The sequence below is a fragment of the Thunnus maccoyii genome, chromosome 3 (genome assembly GCF_910596095.1).
Source record: "Thunnus maccoyii chromosome 3, fThuMac1.1, whole genome shotgun sequence".
In the NCBI taxonomy this organism is placed as follows: domain Eukaryota; kingdom Metazoa; phylum Chordata; class Actinopteri; order Scombriformes; family Scombridae; genus Thunnus; species Thunnus maccoyii.
This window is the reverse complement of record NC_056535.1, coordinates 25,038,945-25,058,483: the sequence shown is the minus strand read 5'-3', so window position 1 is coordinate 25,058,483 and position 19,539 is coordinate 25,038,945. Positions and strand designations below refer to the sequence as shown.

Below are 19,539 nucleotides of genomic sequence, written 5' to 3'. Positions count from 1 at the left end.
AGTGGAAGAAATTACTAAATCACTAAATGACTCAAATATAATTAGACGTATTATACAGTAACCCTGTGTGAAAGTGATTCTCCTCAATTTGGTTATAAAATCATCTCACACACATTGCCTTTATTTCACACAAGTGAAGATGACACATAAATAGTAGGTGCTGTATATTGTTCCTATATCCATGTAATCTCTTCCAAGATAAAAAAAAAAAAAGTGACGTTTATTTTAAACATTATCTAATCTATTATCCTTAGTTCATAATCAGTGAGGATCAGTGTTAATATGTGTCAAACTACACTAAACTAATCCTTCAATCTCAAAATCATGTTACACAATATCTCTCTCTACTGTTACTGCGTACAGAAGTTAACAAGATTGCTTATGTTAAGAAAGTGAGTTATGAGGTTAGTAGCTTATGCATCATGTTACTATATTTAGAAAAAGCTTAATTGAAATAAATAATAAACAATACAGCAATAAGTAAACCAAAGTAATAAAACTGGGGTGCCAGAGAGGAAACTGTGAGGTGCAGGTAAGCATTGAATGTCAACATTTTCTTCCTTTGCTCTTAATTCATATAATCAAAGAAAAACAGAAGTTTTGAAACTATAAAAAATAAGCAGAACAATAAATGTGAATATGATGTGGAATACAACAAGGAACACAAAAACATTTCAACTGCAGACGGAAACAAAAATCATACATTTTTCAGACTTTTTTCTAGTGAATGATTGGATTTTACCTTTTCAGGGCATTCTTGAGTGGAGAGGGGCTTTAATGCTGTGAGCACCACAAATGATGTTCTGTTCATCTTCATTGTACAAGGATGGAGGAATAAATGTTAAAGACAGAGATTTAAAACCACAACTACACTATCTGCATGTACACACCAGAATTAAGTGAGAAAAGATGTTTTTCCTTTTAGTTTGTGTGAATTGACCCTTTAAAAAAAACAGCGCTGATGTGTGTGGATGGAAGTTGTACAATACTGCTACCGAGTGGCCAAAAGCTGCTCGCACTCATTGCTGTTCACGGTGAGAACAGATTAATTAGTTTAGTTTTATTTGATTATTTATTTAGTTCGTTAGTTATTTGTTTAGTTGTTTAGCGTGATTACACATATACATTTATTGTGACTTTACAATAAAATTCAATTCAACGCAATTTCACTGTAACGGCAATTGTATGTAGCATCTTGCAACGCAGGTAAACACACACACACATACACTCAGAGCGAGAGAGAGAGAGAGAGAGAGAGAGAGAGAGAGAGAGAGAGAGAGATTGATTGATTGATTTGCAAAGCAAACAACAATCAAGGGCTGTAAACTCACAATACTATATGTGGTAATAAATACATGAATAAATAAAACCAAATATCTAAAAACAATATGACATGCTCCTTTATTGTTACTATATTTCCATGAAGAATAGAAGTTTCATTATAGTTACGCTCACAGAGAAGGAAATGAGGCCTCTGTTGAGGTTGTGTGGAGTTTGAGCTGCACACTGTCAGCCTACACACCCACACACACACACACACACACACACACACACACACACACACACACACACACACACATAGGCTATACACACACCGGTCCGCGCCTCTTGTCTGCTGTCATTATCAGCAGTGACAGGAAGCGTCTGTCGCCGCTCGTTTTTTTTTCAGCTCGCGCTGTTGGATGTTTTATTTGAGCAGCTGCTAATGTTTTAAACGCGTCTCAGAAAAAACTGTAGCACCGTCGTTTCTGTAACTATTTGGCTCTTTATATGCTCACAGCTTCATTCAACTGTCGAGTTTGATAATTATTGGAAAAGTTATATTTGCCAGAAGGAAAATCGATATAACTAATCGCAGCTGGAGATGACTTCTGGAGGTTTGGGGCTCACCGAGGGCCTGAGTCAAGACATAGGTCAGGAGGAGCTGGACTTCTCCGACTTGTTTCTGTATAATCCACCTGGAGAAGATTTTAAAGGTGTGTATGAAGTAATTCTTCTTAACAGAGTCTTAACATAGCCTAGATTTTTCTCTTCTTCTTGTTCTTTTCTTAATATTATGTCATTCACTTATAAAGATAGTGGCTTTATGATGAGTTTGTATTTATCTGTAGTAAAGTGTCTTTATGATATCCATCAATGAGTACTCTGCTGTCAGATACTGATGTTAACACTGTAATCCTCCTCTTTCATTGTCAGTAAGTAGGTGGATCAACTTCTTTCTATATTAGGAACTAAAAACATAAAAAATTAGAGGTGCACTTTTCTTAAAGTTTATCTCAGGTGGATCGTAAGTGATTTAGACATGCGAGCACGTGTTAATTCTGTGTTGACAGATGACCCGGGAGCCCTCCTTCAGAATGACATCCAGCCTTCTCTGTCCGCGGTCCCCCATCACACCGCCTACATCTCCAGCTCCAGCCAGGACCCCTCCTCTCACAGCTCCACCACAGACACCCTATCAGGACCTGCGTTGGACTCCCTGGGGCTGACGTCAAGACCAGGCACCATCCCTGCTCGCAGCCCCAGGATTGAGATCACTCCGTCGGGTGACTCTTTCAGCTCTCACCCTCAACTCACCTTGGAGCGCAAAAACTACAGGGAGTGTGTGAGTCCCGCCAGCAGTAACTCCTCCACAGGCTGGCCAGCAGAGGTGTACTCTCCCCATGGCTCGCCGTCCGTCTCCCCTTCCAATGGAGGCGGATGTGGCATGGCGATGTCCTCCGCCTTAGACCTCTGCTCGGGCCTCCAGGGCATCCACACTTCTTCTGCCCACTCCTCTCCAGGAGCCTCGCCTCACAACAGTGTCACTGATGAGACCTTTCTCCAGCCTCAGCACCAACGCACTGCCTCACCACTTTCCCACCAGCGTTCCCGCTCTGCCTCGCCGCAGGGAAAGCGCGCCTATGACCAAGCGCACTCATGTCAGGGAGGCACTCCTTTCAAGCAGCGCTCTCGGAGCCCCAGCCCTATCCCCTCGCCCCATGAGCAGCAGGGCTCCTACTACCTCCACCATTACCAGGCTCAAGCCGAGTTCCAGCAGCAAGCTCAGACCCCGTCCCCGGCTCTGAATGAGCTTCTGGGCAGCCTCGGCGCCGGTCCACCCAGAGTGGTGCCTTCTGCAGTGGTGCGAGGTGCACATGGGCAGGCCCAGAGACAGGACTGTGTGTATCGAGATGGGTATGACTGGGCGACTGAGCCGGAGAGGATGGGCAGGGCAGGAGCTGAGGTCAAATCTGAGACCCTCTATATGCTCCCAGCTGTGTGGCCTTCTCATCAGGTCCATCATGGAGCCTTCAGGTGTGTTGTTTGTCCATTTCTTGTTACTGTTAAAGAATTAACGTCTTTCTAATGAGCTCAAATGTATGCACAAGTAAGCAAATATGAAATAAAAAATTCAAACACACTGGACCTATTTAAACAAGTCATGAAATATGAACAAACTCCAAAAGAATTTGACATTTTGATTCCCATTTGTTGTCTTTCTCTCTGTGTTTTTTCCTTCAGTGCTCTTTCCGTGACACCGTTTCCCTCTTTAGAGTGGCCGTTGCCCAGTCAGTCTGGCCAGTATGAGCTACTGATCCAACAACAACCCAGGTCTCACCACAGAGCTCACTATGAGACCGAGGGCAGCCGTGGAGCTGTCAAGACACCAAACGGAGGGCATCCGGAAGTTCAGGTGCTTTATTTTACTCTAGCCTGTAGTTTGTGGTGGTGGGGGGGGTTGTGTGTACCTATGTACGAATGCAAGGACAGAAGCACTTCACACATATGTGTCACTGCCAGTTTCATACAAGAGAAATGAAGCAGAGGGAGAGATTGTAAATGTGGGTTGGTATTTCCTGGATGATGTTGTGTTTATGTAAAGTCGACAGCCATGCAAATAAATGAGAGAGCCTCTCATTCTCACGTCATCACACCCACAAGGATAAATTACCAAATGCACTGTAGAATCTGCTAAAAAAAAAAAAAAAAAAAAAAAGTAGTTTTGATGATGATGATGATACTATTTGCATCACAGCAGCTCCATATGCAACATCACAGAAAAGACAAGAAACAGATATACATACATTTAAGATAACATTACAACCACAGAAGACTGTATTCAAGGCCCTTTAGTGTACATTTGATCTGGGATTAAACTCCATATTTAATTTTAGGATTGACTGATGTACAAAAGAGTGCTTCAGTCTGACCTTGTTAAACTGTGGAAGCTTGTATCTCCTGTTTGATGGTAACAATTTATATTCACTGTTCAGAATATTGTTGGGGTCAGAGATAATGATGTTGGCCAGCCTTAATATGTTATTATGGTAGGCTGATTCATAGAGTCTCTCAAGGGGTTGGCCTACAGTCTTTGAGCAGATTTTCATTTGGTGGAGCAGTTTTGACTTTCCTGGTACCTTTGCACAAACGGACTATGCAAAGCAGTGTGTTTCTATGCCAGAAGTGACCTGTGAAATCATCCCCACAGGGAGAACAGATTTACTGTGCAAATTTGTCCTCTACAGTCATGGATGTTAACGGTATTACAGTTCATTTAATTCAGTTTGAAGCATGTATTTAAGCGGCTTTGTTGCCCTCTCCAGCTCCGTGGGTATCAAGGCCCAGCTCCACTGATACTGCAGGTCTTCATTGGGACGGCTGACGAGAGGCTCCTGAAACCGCACGCCTTCTACCAGGTCCACCGCATCACCGGGAAGACCGTAACCACGCCCAGCTCGGAGAATATGATCAGCGGGACCAAAGTGTTGGAGATCCCTCTGGAGCCAAAGAACCACATGAGAGTAGTGTGAGTAGGACAGAGAGAATGCGAGACGAGCAAACAAAGTCACACAAGAAATCACAAATGCACATGTTCTGAATATGTGGTAACATCTATCACCACAAGATTTTTTTGCCTGTCACCTCATGCTTAGTAAGCAATCTGCACGCACCACTGTGGTGTTTTTGCACATCATCTCCTGGAGTTACTGAGTCGTTTGTAGCCCACTGTGACATCTGTTTTTATTTGGATTTGCCAGTAATGAAGTTTGAGTGTTCTTTCCCTGCTCAGCCATGAAGGCTTTGGCTGCAAGATTGTCATCTTTTTTTTTTCTTTTGCTTCCAACAAGTTGATGTTTCTGCAAACGGAAACATAAAATGCATCACTTCCTGTTCGCCAGAGAGTTTTTCCAAGAAAGACCAACGAAACACCGGTTGTTTACCGCAGCAAACATAAAAACTTTGACAAACTTGAGGCATCATGAATCTCTGGAGAACTTATTTTTTAATCAAAATGTCGCTGACATTTACTTTTCACAAAATTAGATTTTATCTGACTAATCATTTTAAGATACTGTCAATATAGTTTAGTTTAGTTACTGCGTCTGAGGAGAGACGATGTTGCAGCCGATTTTGAGAAAAAAAAAGTGACAACATTCATAACAAATCTTTAATCTGTCTTCTTTTTCATTCCTCAGGATTGACTGCGTAGGGATCCTGAAGCTGAGAAACGCTGACATCGAGCTGAGGAACGGTGAGACAGACATCGGACGAAAAAACACTCGTGTGCGTTTGGTGTTTCGCGTCCACATTCCCCAGCCTGGAGGCCAGCCTATGTTTCTTCAAGCTGCCTCTCATCCCATCGAATGCTGTAAGGAGTCCTGATGAGCTGGGTCATTCAGTATTGTATAACTTGCAGTTTTATCTACTTCTTGTACCCTTTTCTAACTACTTAAAAGTATAAATGCAGTGATTTTCCACCGTAAAACCTTTGATGTAAATTTCCTCCAGGCTATAATAGCCAGTATTGGTTTTATTTATAAAAGAAAATGTGCTTAAAATGTTTTCCACTAGATTTTTAAAATTTTCTTTAAACTGTGTCTTCCTGTTTCCTCAGCCCAGCGCTCAGCTCAGGAGCTCCCTGCAGTCGAGAGGCAGGACCTGGACCGATGCTTAGTTCTTGGTGGACAACAAATGGTCCTGACTGGACAGAATTTCACATCTGACTCCAAGGTGATGTTCTCAGAGAAGACACAAGGTGAGAAAGAGAGGGAGGAACCCTTGTTTAAATGAGTGTTCTGATGTTAGATCTTTATTACTCTCTCTAATCAATTTTTTAAAAGAGGTACTAAAAATGAGCCACAACTATAAATATTGTACTTAAAGGAACAACTTGACATTTTGGGAAATACACTTATTTCCTTTCTTGCTGAGCATTAGGTGAGAAGATCAATACCACTCTGATGTGGTACATATGACAGCCAGAAGTCGGTTAGCTTAGCTTAGCACAAAGACTGGAAACAGAGGGAAACAGCTAGCCTGACAAGATCACCACATCACCAGATCACGTGAGAATCCATCTTGTCAGGCTTCAAGTTATGTGCTTGTGTCTGAACCACCGATGGTTCTCACAAATCCAGCTGCCTCGCAAGGTAAGACGGTGATAGACAGATGGTTTATCCAATCACCTGCCAAGTATTTTTTGAAAGTGCCTGCCTTTTTCCAAACTGTTTCCAAGGATGACTTCTCAGATGGTTCTGTGTAACAAACCATCTGGTGCATCAGGTTAGGCTCAGCCCAAAGGTCACTAAATTCACCTACTAGCACCTCTAAAGCTCATTAACACTATTATGCTAACATTATTTTCTTGACCAGGAGAAGCAATTCACAGTGGTGCAGCATACAACTCCTGTAAAACCTGTAAATTAGAGAGTTTTAGAGATGCTGGTAGATGGGTTTTGTTATCTTTGGACAGAGCCAAGCTAGCTGTTTCCCCGTGTTTCCAGTCTTTGTTCTAAGCTAACCAGCTATTTCCCAAAATGTCAAACTGTTCCTCCAATACATAATGCTGTGCACCTACTCAATGAAGATTATTGATGTGCATGTTATGTTGACCTGTAATTCTTATTTTGTGTATATTTGGACTTTAAAGTAGTCTAATATTTCATGCAACACCCACGTACCTCTATGGCCTCCCAATATCCGCTGTAGTGTCTCCACCTACTCACATAGTATTTGTATTTTCACATTATTTGCATATCAGCCGCGCAACATCAACTTTCAGTGACTCACATCTTCCTTCAACACCCACTTTTAACTCTGACTAAATGAACCATTAGTTAAAACTTCTACTGTTTTACTGGAGTGGGCAACTTTTATTTATGTCTGCATGGAAATTTCTCACCTTGTCGCTGCTTCTCCTGCCCACACAACATTGTTGGGTTACATAGTTTGAAAGCAGGATGGGTACAGTTGACTGCATTCACAGCTCCCTGTGTTGCTTGGCGTGGGGTTTTTTTTTTTATGCAACAGGATGTGGTTAGAAGACTGATAAAGACCCAGAGCAGAGGCTTTGTTTTTTTTTCAAAGCGTGGGTAGAAACAGCAGGTAAAAAGTGAGGTAGGAATGAAACACTAAACTAGACATGAAGAGAGCCCTTGTTTTCCACTGTCTTTGTTTAAATTCATTCACATAATGTAAATAAAAAACAGAATCTGTTTTCAGTTGGGTTTTTTTTTACAAATCTGTCTCTTTTCACCCAATCAAATATTAATTTTTAAAACTTCCACTGATTTAATGCCTGTAAACTCCCTTTGCTTTCAGATGGGCAGCAGATCTGGGAGGTGGAGGCCACTGTGGACAGAGACAAAACACAACCAGTGAGTTAACATCCAGTGACATGCACATAGCAGATTTTACATAACCCATGATGACATTTTTCTAGACTGATTACTCATGCTCCAAAACAGAAAGCAAAACACAAAACCTATGACCACATTTCACTGACTACCTCAACATGCTGATATATCATATTTAAAGAATTTATTTCTGATTCTGATTTTTCACCTGAAACACACAAGAGAAGAATTTGGGGCAGCCTGCGCCTCTCTCTCATTCAACATGACAATTTGTCTGAAGCTCGGTCTCTTTCTGTGCTGTCTAGAACATGCTATTTGTTGAGGTCCCTCCATATCGAGACCAGACCATTTGCCAGCCAGCCAAAGTCAACTTCTACGTCATCAACGGGAAGAAGAAACGCAGTCAGCCTCAGCATTTCATCTACACTCCTGTGAGAGGTAGCCTATATAGTATTCCTTACCTTTATCTGTTAGCCATCTCAGCTTTTTCATTACAGGAGCAGGAGGGGAAACCTCACGCTGAAGGACCTGACACTTAACCTGCATTTGGACTTTTGGTTTGACACTTTTGCCAGCTAATGAAGATAAAAATAGACTGAACGTTTAAGTGGTTTGATGCTAAAAAGAGGCGAATGTATGCTACGTTATGCATCTGTCACTGAGTTAAATATGGAGAGTGCAGGAAATTGCAACACTGAAATAAGATTAGATCTAACTGTTATCTAATTCAAGCAACATTTCAATCTGAAGAGAGCTTTTTCTACAACAATACTTTGACTCAGATCTCCCAGGTATTTACAAGAAACAAGTCTCAATCACAAGAAATGGCTCATTTAATCAATTACTGTTTGCAGCAACCTGCAGCCACAACACAGGCTTCGCGTGGGGGGAGGAACTTTCACTTGTTCTCAAAGGGAAATTCTATCACTATGACACTTTTGTTTTTGCTGATGCTCTCTACACCTACATGTAATACACACGGCTAAAATACAGGCGCACTCTTTGTCACATGTTGAAAGAATTTTTTTTGGAAATAAATTGATAATTGAAGTAGAAAAAGGTGAGACAGATTAAGGAAAAGGGTAAATTACAGTTTATCATTAAATGTACTGCCATGCTACTGGCTATATAGATGTCGGCCTGTCGTTCTGTCCGCCACTTTGAACCATATTGAAATTGTTAACTGAACTTTTAAATCTATATATTCCTGCACAAGCCTTTAGGTCCTCAAATACCCAGCGTCTCTCTCAACACCGTACTTTAAAAAAAAATTGAAGATGCATCTTTTTCCATCTATGACCCTGAACTGTTGAACAGCCAACCAGCAGACAACAAACAGGCAACCTCAGTAGTGACCTTTAAAAAACAGCAAAAAATGTATCTTTATAACTTATCTTTTAATTAATGCAACCCTTTTTTAAAATTTGCTTTTATATTGTTTTTCATTTGATAATCAAGTTTTAGGCTAGTTTATATTATTATTCATTTCTGTATTGTTTTTATTCTGCCAACAACTGGATGGATTACCATGATTTTTTACACAAACATTCATGTCCCTCTAAGGATAAACTTTTGTGATTCATCACCATCAACAGGTCAAATTTGTAATTTGTATAATACTTTGGTTTATGACCAAATACACCAAACAATTACATTCTCATTAACTAGCTGTAGCTTAGCAAGTGTTAGCATGCTAAACTAAACTAATGTGAGTAACATTGCAAACAGTATACCTGTTAAATATCAGCATGTTAACACAGTGAGCATATTAGGAAGCTGACGTTTGCATTTAGCTGAAAGCACTGCTGTGCTTACCTCACAGAGCCGCTAGTGTGACTGCTGACTCTTAGTCTTATTTTTAGTATTTGTGCACTCCTTACTGAGCTTAAGATAGACCTTCATTAATCCCTTTCAATTCAATCAGTGTCAGATTATCTTTCTTTTTGTATTCCAGCCATTAAACCGGAGCCACTGGATGACTACCAATTAAATTCGTATGGCTACTCAGACAGTCAGACTCTGTCTGGCCTGTCAATGAAGTCACTCTACCATCACCTGGAGCAGGACAGCAACCTTCAAGCTTTGAATGTGTCTCCAACGTTGTACCATCTAGCTAACGTTGATCAAAGAGCCCACGTGTCAACCCCTGATCCACTGGATGACCAACCAGTGTATTACCAGCCCAGAGCCAGCACTCTGACCAACAGCCCCATGGTGTACCACACTGCAAACCAGCGTTACAGCAACTGCAGTACCACCTTTCTCTGTGGCTCCCCAATGGCTTCACACCCTACCAACGCTTCCACTTCCAGCCCACGTGTTGGTGCCAGAGCCCCTGTGGGAAAACTGGATGACGGCCTTCAGATTGGCGATTCATTCGAGGCCTGTTTGGTGACAAGACATCAGGGTTTTGTGCAGGCAGCATTGCCACTGGGAAAGTCACCACCCTCAAGATACATCCAAGGTCAAGCTCAAGGGAAGGGTGGTTGCCGAGTGGAGACAGGCAGCCAGCATCTAACCCAGATTGGCAGAAGCAACCATGATGATCGGGCTCCAGAGAAAGTCACAGTCAAACAAGAGAACCTCAGCTATACCTATCTGGAGGATGGTGAGTAGATACAACACAAACTGTTTTCCTAAAGTTGTCAGTATGCTTTGAACAAACTGTTTGTTGGATCTTTGAAAAATGTCTAAAATCCTACTATCCCCAACTCTCTGAAACAATCTGGCAAGCACACCCACTTCATGCAGCAAAATGAGCAGGAATGAAACTTCTCTCTTGTTGTGTCTGTTGTGATTTTCTGTCGTTAAGATAAAGTTGTGATGTTGGATGTCTATGTTAAACATGGTCAGAGTTATAAAACTTCAACTTCTGCATACTTCGTAGGCAAAAACTATGGCTTCAACCTGCTGTGAACGCCTCGTTTGCAATGTTACTTCTACATCCTCTTTGAGATTACATCAGATTGCCGTTTATGGGCATGTGCAAACAGTCTAGGTTGTTCTTGTTGTCCATTCAGATCGGATTTCAGGTTCAAACATGTACGGATGTATTTGAGAAGTTTACATGTTGAGTGAAGAACAGATAAAAAGAGGTGAACTCCTATTACTACTGTTTGTTAATGTAGCCTCTAGAACCAGTGGAAGTCCTCTGGGGGGAAGCTGGCCAATCAGAAGAGAGTGGGTTCATTGGGAGGGGGGCTTAAAGAGACAGGAGCTAAAACGGCCTGTTTCAGACAGAGGTTCAGCAGAGAGGGGCTTCATTCAGGGTCAGTATATGATAAATAAGGATTTTTTTTTTAACTGTAAATCATGCAGCGATATTCCAGTAGAGCCCCAGAATATAAATACAGACTTGGAAATGCGCATGATACATCCCCTTTAAACGTTTGTTTTTGCATTCTTCACACAAACAACTACTAGAGACAAGTGAGTGCTATGTCATTATCCTCATTTGAACAATTATCACATCTCCCACTCTCTGCGACTGCTGGCTCTTTGCCTTTTTTTCCAATTCAAGTGTAGCTGCTCTGATCACTTTAGCCATCAGACGCGTTTGTATGAGACCTTATGAGCATATAAGTTTGTTTTAAGCAAACCTCACCCTTAATCAGTAAGCCTTAATGTTCTGTATTTGTTAGCATGATGTTTTGTGTGTGTAAAACTGTATTGAGAGGGCATTTGGCAATACATTTACATTATCTCTCAGTCAGTCAGCCACTAAGAATACACCAATAACAACATATACAAACTACAGGCTTGAAGTCAACTTTTGAAACGTGGGTGATGAGTATTTGTGGTCCAGTCTGCAAATGCACACAAGCACACTGCAACAGTATGTTTGCAAATCCTGGGCTGTGGTTTTCTGTTGGGCCTTTCTATCCACTTTCCTGTCTCTTTTAGTCTCAGTCTTACTCTCTCTTTCATATACACACGCACACACACTCTCTCTCTCTCTCACTGTCACTCACTTACAGAAGCTTCATGAGCAGGCCCAGTCTTTCTGATACATTTGAAGTTAATTCACTACGATGATTCACTATCATGAACTGAGTGAAAAAGTGAAAAAGTCTCGTACTCTGACCTTGTTTGCTGTGGTGGAAAAGTTTCTGTTTACACCTCTGTGATGATAGACAGAAACAGGAAGTTTATAGGCAAATATATGCAGACACGCCTGCGGCAAAGAAGGCAGCAACGTGCTTTGTTCCAGTCTCTGATTCAGACTGGAGTAACAGTTAAACTACAGACAATCTGTTTTATTGAGCATCAGTGACTAAATCAGCAACTTAACCAAAATGATGAGATCACTTAGATTAACAATTCTTAATTCTTTCTATCAAAAGATTTATATGCAACATTTTATTATTTTAAGGTCTTATTTTTGTTGAATCAATGCACTGCAGATAAATCTGTGTTGAATAGAACAGTGACATCTAGTGGACATAAATATAACTGCAGTAATCACATCAATGCAGAGATTGCAAGTCATCATTGCACTGAACATTTCTGGTTGCTTTGCTGGTCCTAGTCTGGCTGGAGACCTTTGCTGCACGTCGCCTCCCACCCCCTTAATGTTCTGTCACCTCTTGCTGTGGCAGAAAAGTTTCTGTTTACACCTCTGTGATGGAAGACAGAAACAGGAAGTTTATAGGCAAATATATGCCTATAAATACGCTATACGCTGTTGAACCTCTAAGAAAAGCACATAATGTCCCCCAAAAAATCTGACTTTGGCAACTCCTACGGGTAGTATAAAAAATATTGGAATTTATTAAAAATGTATGCACACAAAAGGGAAATGAATGCATTTGAAACACAATCTTTAAGAATGCAATTTGGATTCCTCAATAATGTCACATGAAGTGAGCATCTTGTCATGCTTTATTACTATGTTGTTGTAAACACTAAAGTTTCTCATCCCTGTTTGTAATGTTTTCCAGTGAATGACATCATACGAAGAGACCTGAAAGGCCACAACGGAGAGTGATCCTGGAGGACGGCAGCAGCCCTTACGTCGAGATTAAATAATACATGTAATCTGTGGACTTCAGGAACCATAAATATTAAATCCTGATTGTCTTGGAGGAAGCTTGTAATAAACATGTTATCCAGATGGTGGCAGATATTTAAGGCAAACAATAGAAACTGAATCACAAAACACTTAAGTTGACTTTATTTCAAAATGTTTCTGTGGGATAAGAAAAGGTGGTGGTTCACTGTCCAAAAATATGTGTCAGCTCTTTGTTTGCCTTCAATATTACCACATATTTTTCCACAATGTATGTAGCCTTAGTAAAGATAGTAGAAAATGTGCCATATCTTATACTGTTTATCTATTGCATCGTTTTTCTCTGTTCATATATTTGTACAATTGCTCTTTGTAAGCTTGTATAAAATATTTTATATTAAATACATTTTGTTCATATGAATTAGTGTCTTTGCATTGAGAGCAGAAACGGTCTAAATCAAATATTCTCAACTGATGTGCCTTTGTCTTTGAAATTACTTTTCCTGACGTGAAGTCACATCATCAATCAATCAATTAATCGAACTTTATTTGTATAGCACCTTTCACACAGGTTATTTTTAATTATTTTAATTTTTAAAGCCACTATTATCAAGTTAATGTAAGTTATTATTTTTAAGCAGAAATAGTAATATTTTTCTGAATATTTAAATTTACCTTGTGGTTATCAAATGGATGTCAGCTACCTACTACATTGTGGATAAACTGTGATGGTAATTTATAATCACATCCTTCAAAATATATTTATAATAAAATAGCCAATGTTAGTGTCCTCTATTTTTTCATTTAAATATTAGAATTAAATTGTAATTAAAAAGGAATTGAGTGTAAAAGAAATTTTACACAGTGAGTGGTAATGTAATGTGGGCTAAAATTATTCCATGTTTTTTGTAAAAAAACAAACAAACCCCAAAACAAAACAAACAAACAAAAACATTATCAAGGATTATTCCATGTAAATCTTGACTGTTGTTTTTCAAGGAGCCATCAGACTGAACTCACACCTCAGAGAGGCCACAGAAGAAAGTGTTCAGGCTGAGGTGACACAGAAGTGGGGCTCCGAAGCTAAAGTTGATCGCTTCTCATCTCCAATAGTTGTTTTTTTTTTTTCGTCTTTGAATTGTTGTACATTTTGTAAAGGCACTATGTGTTTAAAAACAGATTTTTTTTAAATCTTTTTGATTGTTTCAATTAAAGGTTATGTAGTAAATTACAGTCATAACAGTATAGTGAGAATGCAGTAATGCAGTCTTGCTGCTGTAAGACAAATGCATTTAAAAAGTAGTATCACATTTATTGTTATAGTAGTGAGAGTGAAAGTATACTATCTATTTTTTACCAAATCTCCAATATTAGTAATGCTTGATCGCTTGGCGGCAACTTTCTCAAACCACTCATCTACTGGGTCGGAGATGCATCACAGATTGGTGACCTTAATGTGTGCCCTCCAGTCATGGATGTGTTATAAGATCTTATTAATTATCCATGCCCCCAGTCTGTTGGCCAGTTGTACCATGACATCATGGCTAATCTCAGAACCTGAAGCTGATCTATGCATACTGAATAATAACAAGAGACTCGGTCAATATAGTCAAGGAAGTTAAGACCCATCTGCAAAATAAAAGGTCATATTTACAGATTTATACAGATGGGTCGGAGGATCTAGAGAGTGGGAGAGTGGCATTTGGAGTAACCATTCCTGAATTGAAAAGGGACATCAAATTTCAGAATAAATGTCAATATTCATGGCAGAGATGTTGGCAATATTATGGGTATTTTGGTGGGTAGAGGACATTAAACCAGATAATGCAGTAATATGCAGTGATTGAGCAGCAGCTTTGATTACAATCAGAGAAACCAAATCCAAGACCGGATCTACTGACATAGTTTAACTGACAAGGTACAGAATTCACAAAGCAGGATGTGGGTTCATTTCGGTACCAGCTCACATACACCCATGTGAGAAGGCAACGAGGATGTGGATAATATGGCAACGAATGCTGCTTGTGATGATAGAGTAGAAACTGCTCTCCAATACGGTCTGTCAGAATATAGTTAAATCATAAACAAGTCAGGAAAAAAATGTGTTACAATCAAGAACGGAAAGAGAATAAAATAGTTTCAACAAAAAGAAAAGACTCGTTGAAATAACCAGATAGCCAGAATTTCTACACAGTGTTGGATTATACAACAAAATAAAAATAACTGTCAAAAAGGAACAATCAGTAACCTGATAGGGTGATGATGTGCACAGATTCGATAGCCGTTTTGGAAAGCATACTGTCAACAAGAACTGTCAGAGAAGATTTACTCATTGAACTTTAGCATAGTTTGCTAAGACTTCATAGAGGTGGTATAGATGTACAGTTCTGTTGGGTACAAGCACATCAGGGGTCGAAAGGGAATGAGTGTTCTGATAAACTAGCAAAAAGGGCATTGTCAAAGGAAATAAGAGTATCAGTTCCACTTGAAAAAGCAAAATCAAAAGCAGTGATTACGAGGAAAGGAATGGAGACATGACAGAAAAGGTGGGAGGAGGACCAGAAAGGAAGGGGGTATCACAAAATACAAAAGTCGGTCATAACCAAGAACTATAAAGAAAGGAACAGAAGGGAGGAAATCACCATAACAAGACTTAGACTGGATCACACAGGATTTAATGGCACTTTGGTTGTACTGGGGAAAAGGAACAGTGACAAGTGTGGGAATGGTGGAGTTAAAGAAAATATTGAACACATCATATTGCACTGTAACATGTATGAATTGGAAAGAGAAAGGTTACATGATAAAGCCCAAGAGGCGGGACGGGAGTGGGATCTGATGGGGGTACTGGGAACATAAGGAGGAGGTGAGCACTCTCCACTTTAAGTGACACAAGGTTAGTGGGAAGACTTTAAGAAATAGGGTAAAATGTCATGATGTTACACATTCTTGTACAGTAGGTGGTGGTATCCACCTTAAAGTTGTTTGCGATCCGCCAGTAAAACCAGAGAAGAAGAAGAAAAAAAAGAAGAACAAGAAAAAGAAGTTTTTTTATTGAACAATTTTAATTACAAACTCAAGAAGGTTACAATAGCTTGCATATAAACAGTAACTACAAGCCAGAAAGAAGAAAAAGAAGAAGAACCAATCACAAACAGTAGAGGACGCCATTGCTGCGTCTAGTCTGCCAAACCAAAAGAAGAAGAAGGTTAGCGACCTCACTTCCGGTAAACGGTTACATCTTTTTCCCTTTTGTGAGCCACATTAGCATTTTTGCTTTACAGTGTTTACCAGTTATACTTATTTTTAACTCTACATATACATTCCTGTAAAAGAGAGCGGAGTGTCGTCGCCGCCGGTAAGCTTTTTGTCCTACACACTCACTGAAACGTTGCAGAAAGGTTAGATCACATCTTTATAACGTTACTGGAGAATGTAGCTGCGGTGTTTTGCTACGTTGGATCCGTAGCTGCGTTGCAAATGTGTTCTAGATAATAAAGACAAGAGATAACATGAACAGCAAATGTTTTTATTACTATAATCATGTTTATGGCACATTAATGTCGTCCCAACTTGTCTTCGTTTTAAGTTAGGCTAAGTGTTTACATTGTGGGTGGGTCTATAGCTCCAAATGAGAGAGAGAAATGTAAACAGATTTAATTCTCTTCCATAAACCCCGCTCAGTTATCCATGACATACACATTTCCTATGTCAGTAACAGATTATTATGTTAAACTGAATATTATTCTTGGGATTTCTGTGGTCTAAACAAGAAACCATCTCTCACTTATTTTTTCCATTGTATGTATACGAAAACATTTTGGAATGATGTGCAAAGCTTTCTGTCTAAGAAAACAGGTCAAATGGTCATGCTTTATGGCAGTGATATTATAATTTAGTTTGAAAACAACTCAATGGACAATATTATAGTTCAATATTATTGAACTATTTACAATTTTTGGCATATTCCACATACATAAAATGAAATGTACCAATAGAAAACCTAACTTTACCCTTTCTAAATGGTATTGAACAACTCTCTATTTAAAGGTGCAAATTAAAAAAGTAACAAAGACCCAAACAATTTTTAATACCTATAAAATTATTGACTAATATTACTTTATTAATCTGTACCCCTTTATTTGTTTTATTCAATTTGTTTCCTCCTCCTATGTATTATTTTTTTAATGAATGTAAAAAAGCTTCTTGCACAATCTGTTTACCAAATTTTTATGTCATAATTGAATTCCTTGGCACTTTGTTTCTTCTTTTTTTGTCATACTTGTTTATATGTTACTGTGTTTTGAATGTGAAAGTTTTCAATAAAGTTGGGTTAAAAAAAAAAAGGCCATTCATAGCAACCATTAAAAAGAAAAAACAATTATTGATCTTCCTGCTAACTGTGCTTCTGTTTGGTCACTGAAGGAAGTATAACGGACCAAAGGAGGGCAGCATCATGTCTGCAGAACTGGACCTGTCTCCTCCAGAGGTCCCAGAGCCCACATTTCTAGAGAGCTTACTGCGCTATGGGCTGTTTCTGGGCGCCATCTTCCAGCTCATCTGCATCCTTGCAGTTATCTTCCCGACATCCAAAGGGCACGAACAGGTAGGAATACATCAAGAAAAGCAGAGGAGCAGAATACACTACACATTTTTTTTCATGCATGGTACTAGAATTTTCCCTTCTGTTGCTTGATGTACCTGCCAAATTGCTTTGATAACATTTTTATCTGTATTTCTGTTGAATCAAATATTTTGACATGAAAGTGGCTAGACGAGACAGATTTGGCAGAAGGAGCTGATTGATGCACATAGAGCTGCATCGATTAATCGGCGACTATTTTGATAAGCGATGAATCGTTTTTTGGTCATTTTTTAAGACAAAAAAAACCAAATTCTCTGATTTCAGCTTTTCAAATGTGAGTAATCTGGTTTCTTTAGTCCTCTATGATGATAAACTTATTATCTTTTGGATGTGGACTGCTGGTCAACACAAAACAAAACATTTGAGGACATCACCTTGGGCTTTGGGAAACAGTGATCATCATTTTTCACCATTTTCTAATATTTTATAAACCAAACAACAAATCAATTTAGAAAATAATCGACAGACAATGAAAATAATAGTACGTTGCAGCCCTAATACACAACAAACGTTGCATGTCCTAGAACATGACATCTACATTCTGCACACCTTGGTCAACTTTGCCATAAAGGCAAATGGTGTCAATCTTTCATTCGTTCAATCTGTCATTGCTTAGTTGTTGTCAGTATTCTCATAATGATTTTTTCAGACCTTCAATGGGTTTAAATGCTGTTTAATGTTCTCATTATGATTTGGGGTCATTGTACCTTGGCAGAAAAAATGGTAAAATTATGCAGCTTTTGCACAACAAATGCTGTGTCTACAATTACATGAAATTAACTTATTTGTTCCCCCATGCTTTTACGGACTGGTGGGCAAGTCACAAAAAAGACTAGCAAAGTATCAACCCATTAGTCTCTTTGACATACAGAGAAACCAGTTTGCAAGGGCAGTGGTGGATATCTAAATTTTTATTGTCCATGAAGACGGAGCCACCAAGGGTTACTCCCGCAATTTCCATGCTTACAATCATCAGGAGAGATTATTTATAGACAAGAGCAATTAAATCCACTGCCTAATTATTCTATTTTCAGTCATCGTCATCAGATGCACTGATTACTCTCCACAGTATGTCGCCATTTCATCCTTTACAACAGCCTGCTGTCGTTATTCACAGCCAGAACAATAGGAAAGATTGCACTCACAGAAACAGTGCTGACAGATGCAAAGTGCTGAAACACGCCTGAATTTCTTTTATGCGTGACTTCCAAAAGCTCTGGGAATTTCATTTTGTCCATTTAATTGAGATAATTTTACAGAGTCTGAGCTATCTGAAGTGATGAAAAACTGAATTACCAAAATGTATATTCCTGTTATATATAAATCGCTAACCCCCTAATTGCTAACCCCCTATATGAAACACAAACTGTGTCATGACAAGATTAACTTCTTCAAAACACACCTAATCATGCATAGCAGTCGTCTATTTTCATAACACATTTCAATGACTCAGAGGATTTCTTTCGAAATGCAGGGTGTCTAATGTTTCCTGTGTTTTCTCTCCAGGAGGAGACTGAGTCTTCTGATGGCAAAGCTGCTGAACAGATGAAGAAACCTAAAGGACCAGCACCTCAGATTCGACAGAAACCGAAGAAAGAAAGCAAAAAGAAGCGATAGTGTGTGTGTGTGTTACATGATTGTGCGAATGGGCTTGTTACGTTGTCAGTGAGTCAACATCGGCAGTTACCATTACAGTTATCTCTACAAGTATATAAAACACTACAGTTGTATAACGACAATAAAAAAAAAAGACATGCATTGAATTGGAGACATGAGAATGACATTGAACTATTCATCCTGTTCACATTCAACAGCATACAAAGACGTGTCATGTCGTTTGCTCACTGTTTATGCAACTACATATGAACTACACAAGATTTTTGGACAGATTTGTTTTGCCTTTTTTTATATAATTGAATATGATTGTAGTTGAATTCAATTGGAAAAATAAATGCAGTGTATTCACCTTGAGTTCACTCAAGCTCACATTCATTTCTACATTTAAACTTGGTTAAGATGAGTCATAATGAGCTCATGTCCTGTCCTTTATATTTACTCCTTTTGTATGTCTGAATATATTATTACTTCCTTCTCAAGCTGGAGTTTTGTGGCACCAGAATAGCCTGTTTCACAGCAGGTAAGCTATATTTAACTAAAACTGAAATATTTTCTCTTATTGATATTTAGACAACATAAGATTATACATTTAGGGGTTACAGAATCCGGAATGAAAGAAATGAGAGTTTTAAACTAAATTGAAGTGATAT

The 19,539-nt window shown here is 39.1% G+C and overlaps 2 protein-coding genes across 3 annotated transcripts; both read left to right on the top strand.

Annotated features, from left to right (window-relative positions):
- The first annotated feature begins 1,017 nt into the window (after nt 1-1,017).
- On the top strand, nt 1,018-13,148 carry LOC121894567 (nuclear factor of activated T-cells, cytoplasmic 2). 2 transcript variants are annotated; one of them, XM_042407230.1, is made up of 11 exons: nt 1,018-1,034; nt 1,832-1,976; nt 2,334-3,297; nt 3,505-3,676; nt 4,587-4,789; nt 5,460-5,632; nt 5,879-6,019; nt 7,585-7,640; nt 7,925-8,057; nt 9,574-10,227; nt 12,560-13,148. In XM_042407230.1, the coding sequence occupies exons 2-11, from the start codon at nt 1,865-1,867 to the stop codon at nt 12,604-12,606; spliced, it is 2,655 nt and encodes an 884-aa protein (XP_042263164.1). In that variant the 5' UTR covers nt 1,018-1,034; nt 1,832-1,864; the 3' UTR covers nt 12,607-13,148. The 2 variants fall into 2 exon arrangements, with proteins under 2 accessions (XP_042263164.1, XP_042263163.1); XM_042407229.1 differs by lacking the exon at nt 1,018-1,034 and adding an exon at nt 1,190-1,206.
- Nucleotides 13,149-15,837: 2,689 nt separating this feature from the next.
- Nucleotides 15,838-19,243, top strand: manbal (mannosidase beta like). Its single transcript, XM_042406828.1, has 3 exons — nt 15,838-15,985; nt 17,053-17,233; nt 18,779-19,243. The coding sequence occupies exons 2-3, from the start codon at nt 17,084-17,086 to the stop codon at nt 18,887-18,889; spliced, it is 261 nt and encodes an 86-aa protein (XP_042262762.1). The 5' UTR covers nt 15,838-15,985; nt 17,053-17,083; the 3' UTR covers nt 18,890-19,243.
- The last annotated feature ends 296 nt before the right edge of the window (nt 19,244-19,539 follow it).

What these genes read in the sequence shown, in the direction of transcription:
- LOC121894567 (XM_042407230.1), top strand. Translation starts at nt 1,865, where the DNA reads ATGACTTCTGGAGGTTTGGGGCTCACCGAGGGCCTGAGTCAAGACATA. An exon ending in ACCTGGAGAAGATTTTAAAG is followed by an intron (nt 1,977 to 2,333) that starts GTGTGTATGAAG and finishes CTGTGTTGACAG; the next exon opens with ATGACCCGGGAGCCCTCCTT. An exon ending in GAGGGCATCCGGAAGTTCAG is followed by an intron (nt 3,677 to 4,586) that starts GTGCTTTATTTT and finishes TGCCCTCTCCAG; the next exon opens with CTCCGTGGGTATCAAGGCCC.
- manbal (XM_042406828.1), top strand. Translation starts at nt 17,084, where the DNA reads ATGTCTGCAGAACTGGACCTGTCTCCTCCAGAGGTCCCAGAGCCCACA. An exon ending in CATCCAAAGGGCACGAACAG is followed by an intron (nt 17,234 to 18,778) that starts GTAGGAATACAT and finishes TTTTCTCTCCAG; the next exon opens with GAGGAGACTGAGTCTTCTGA.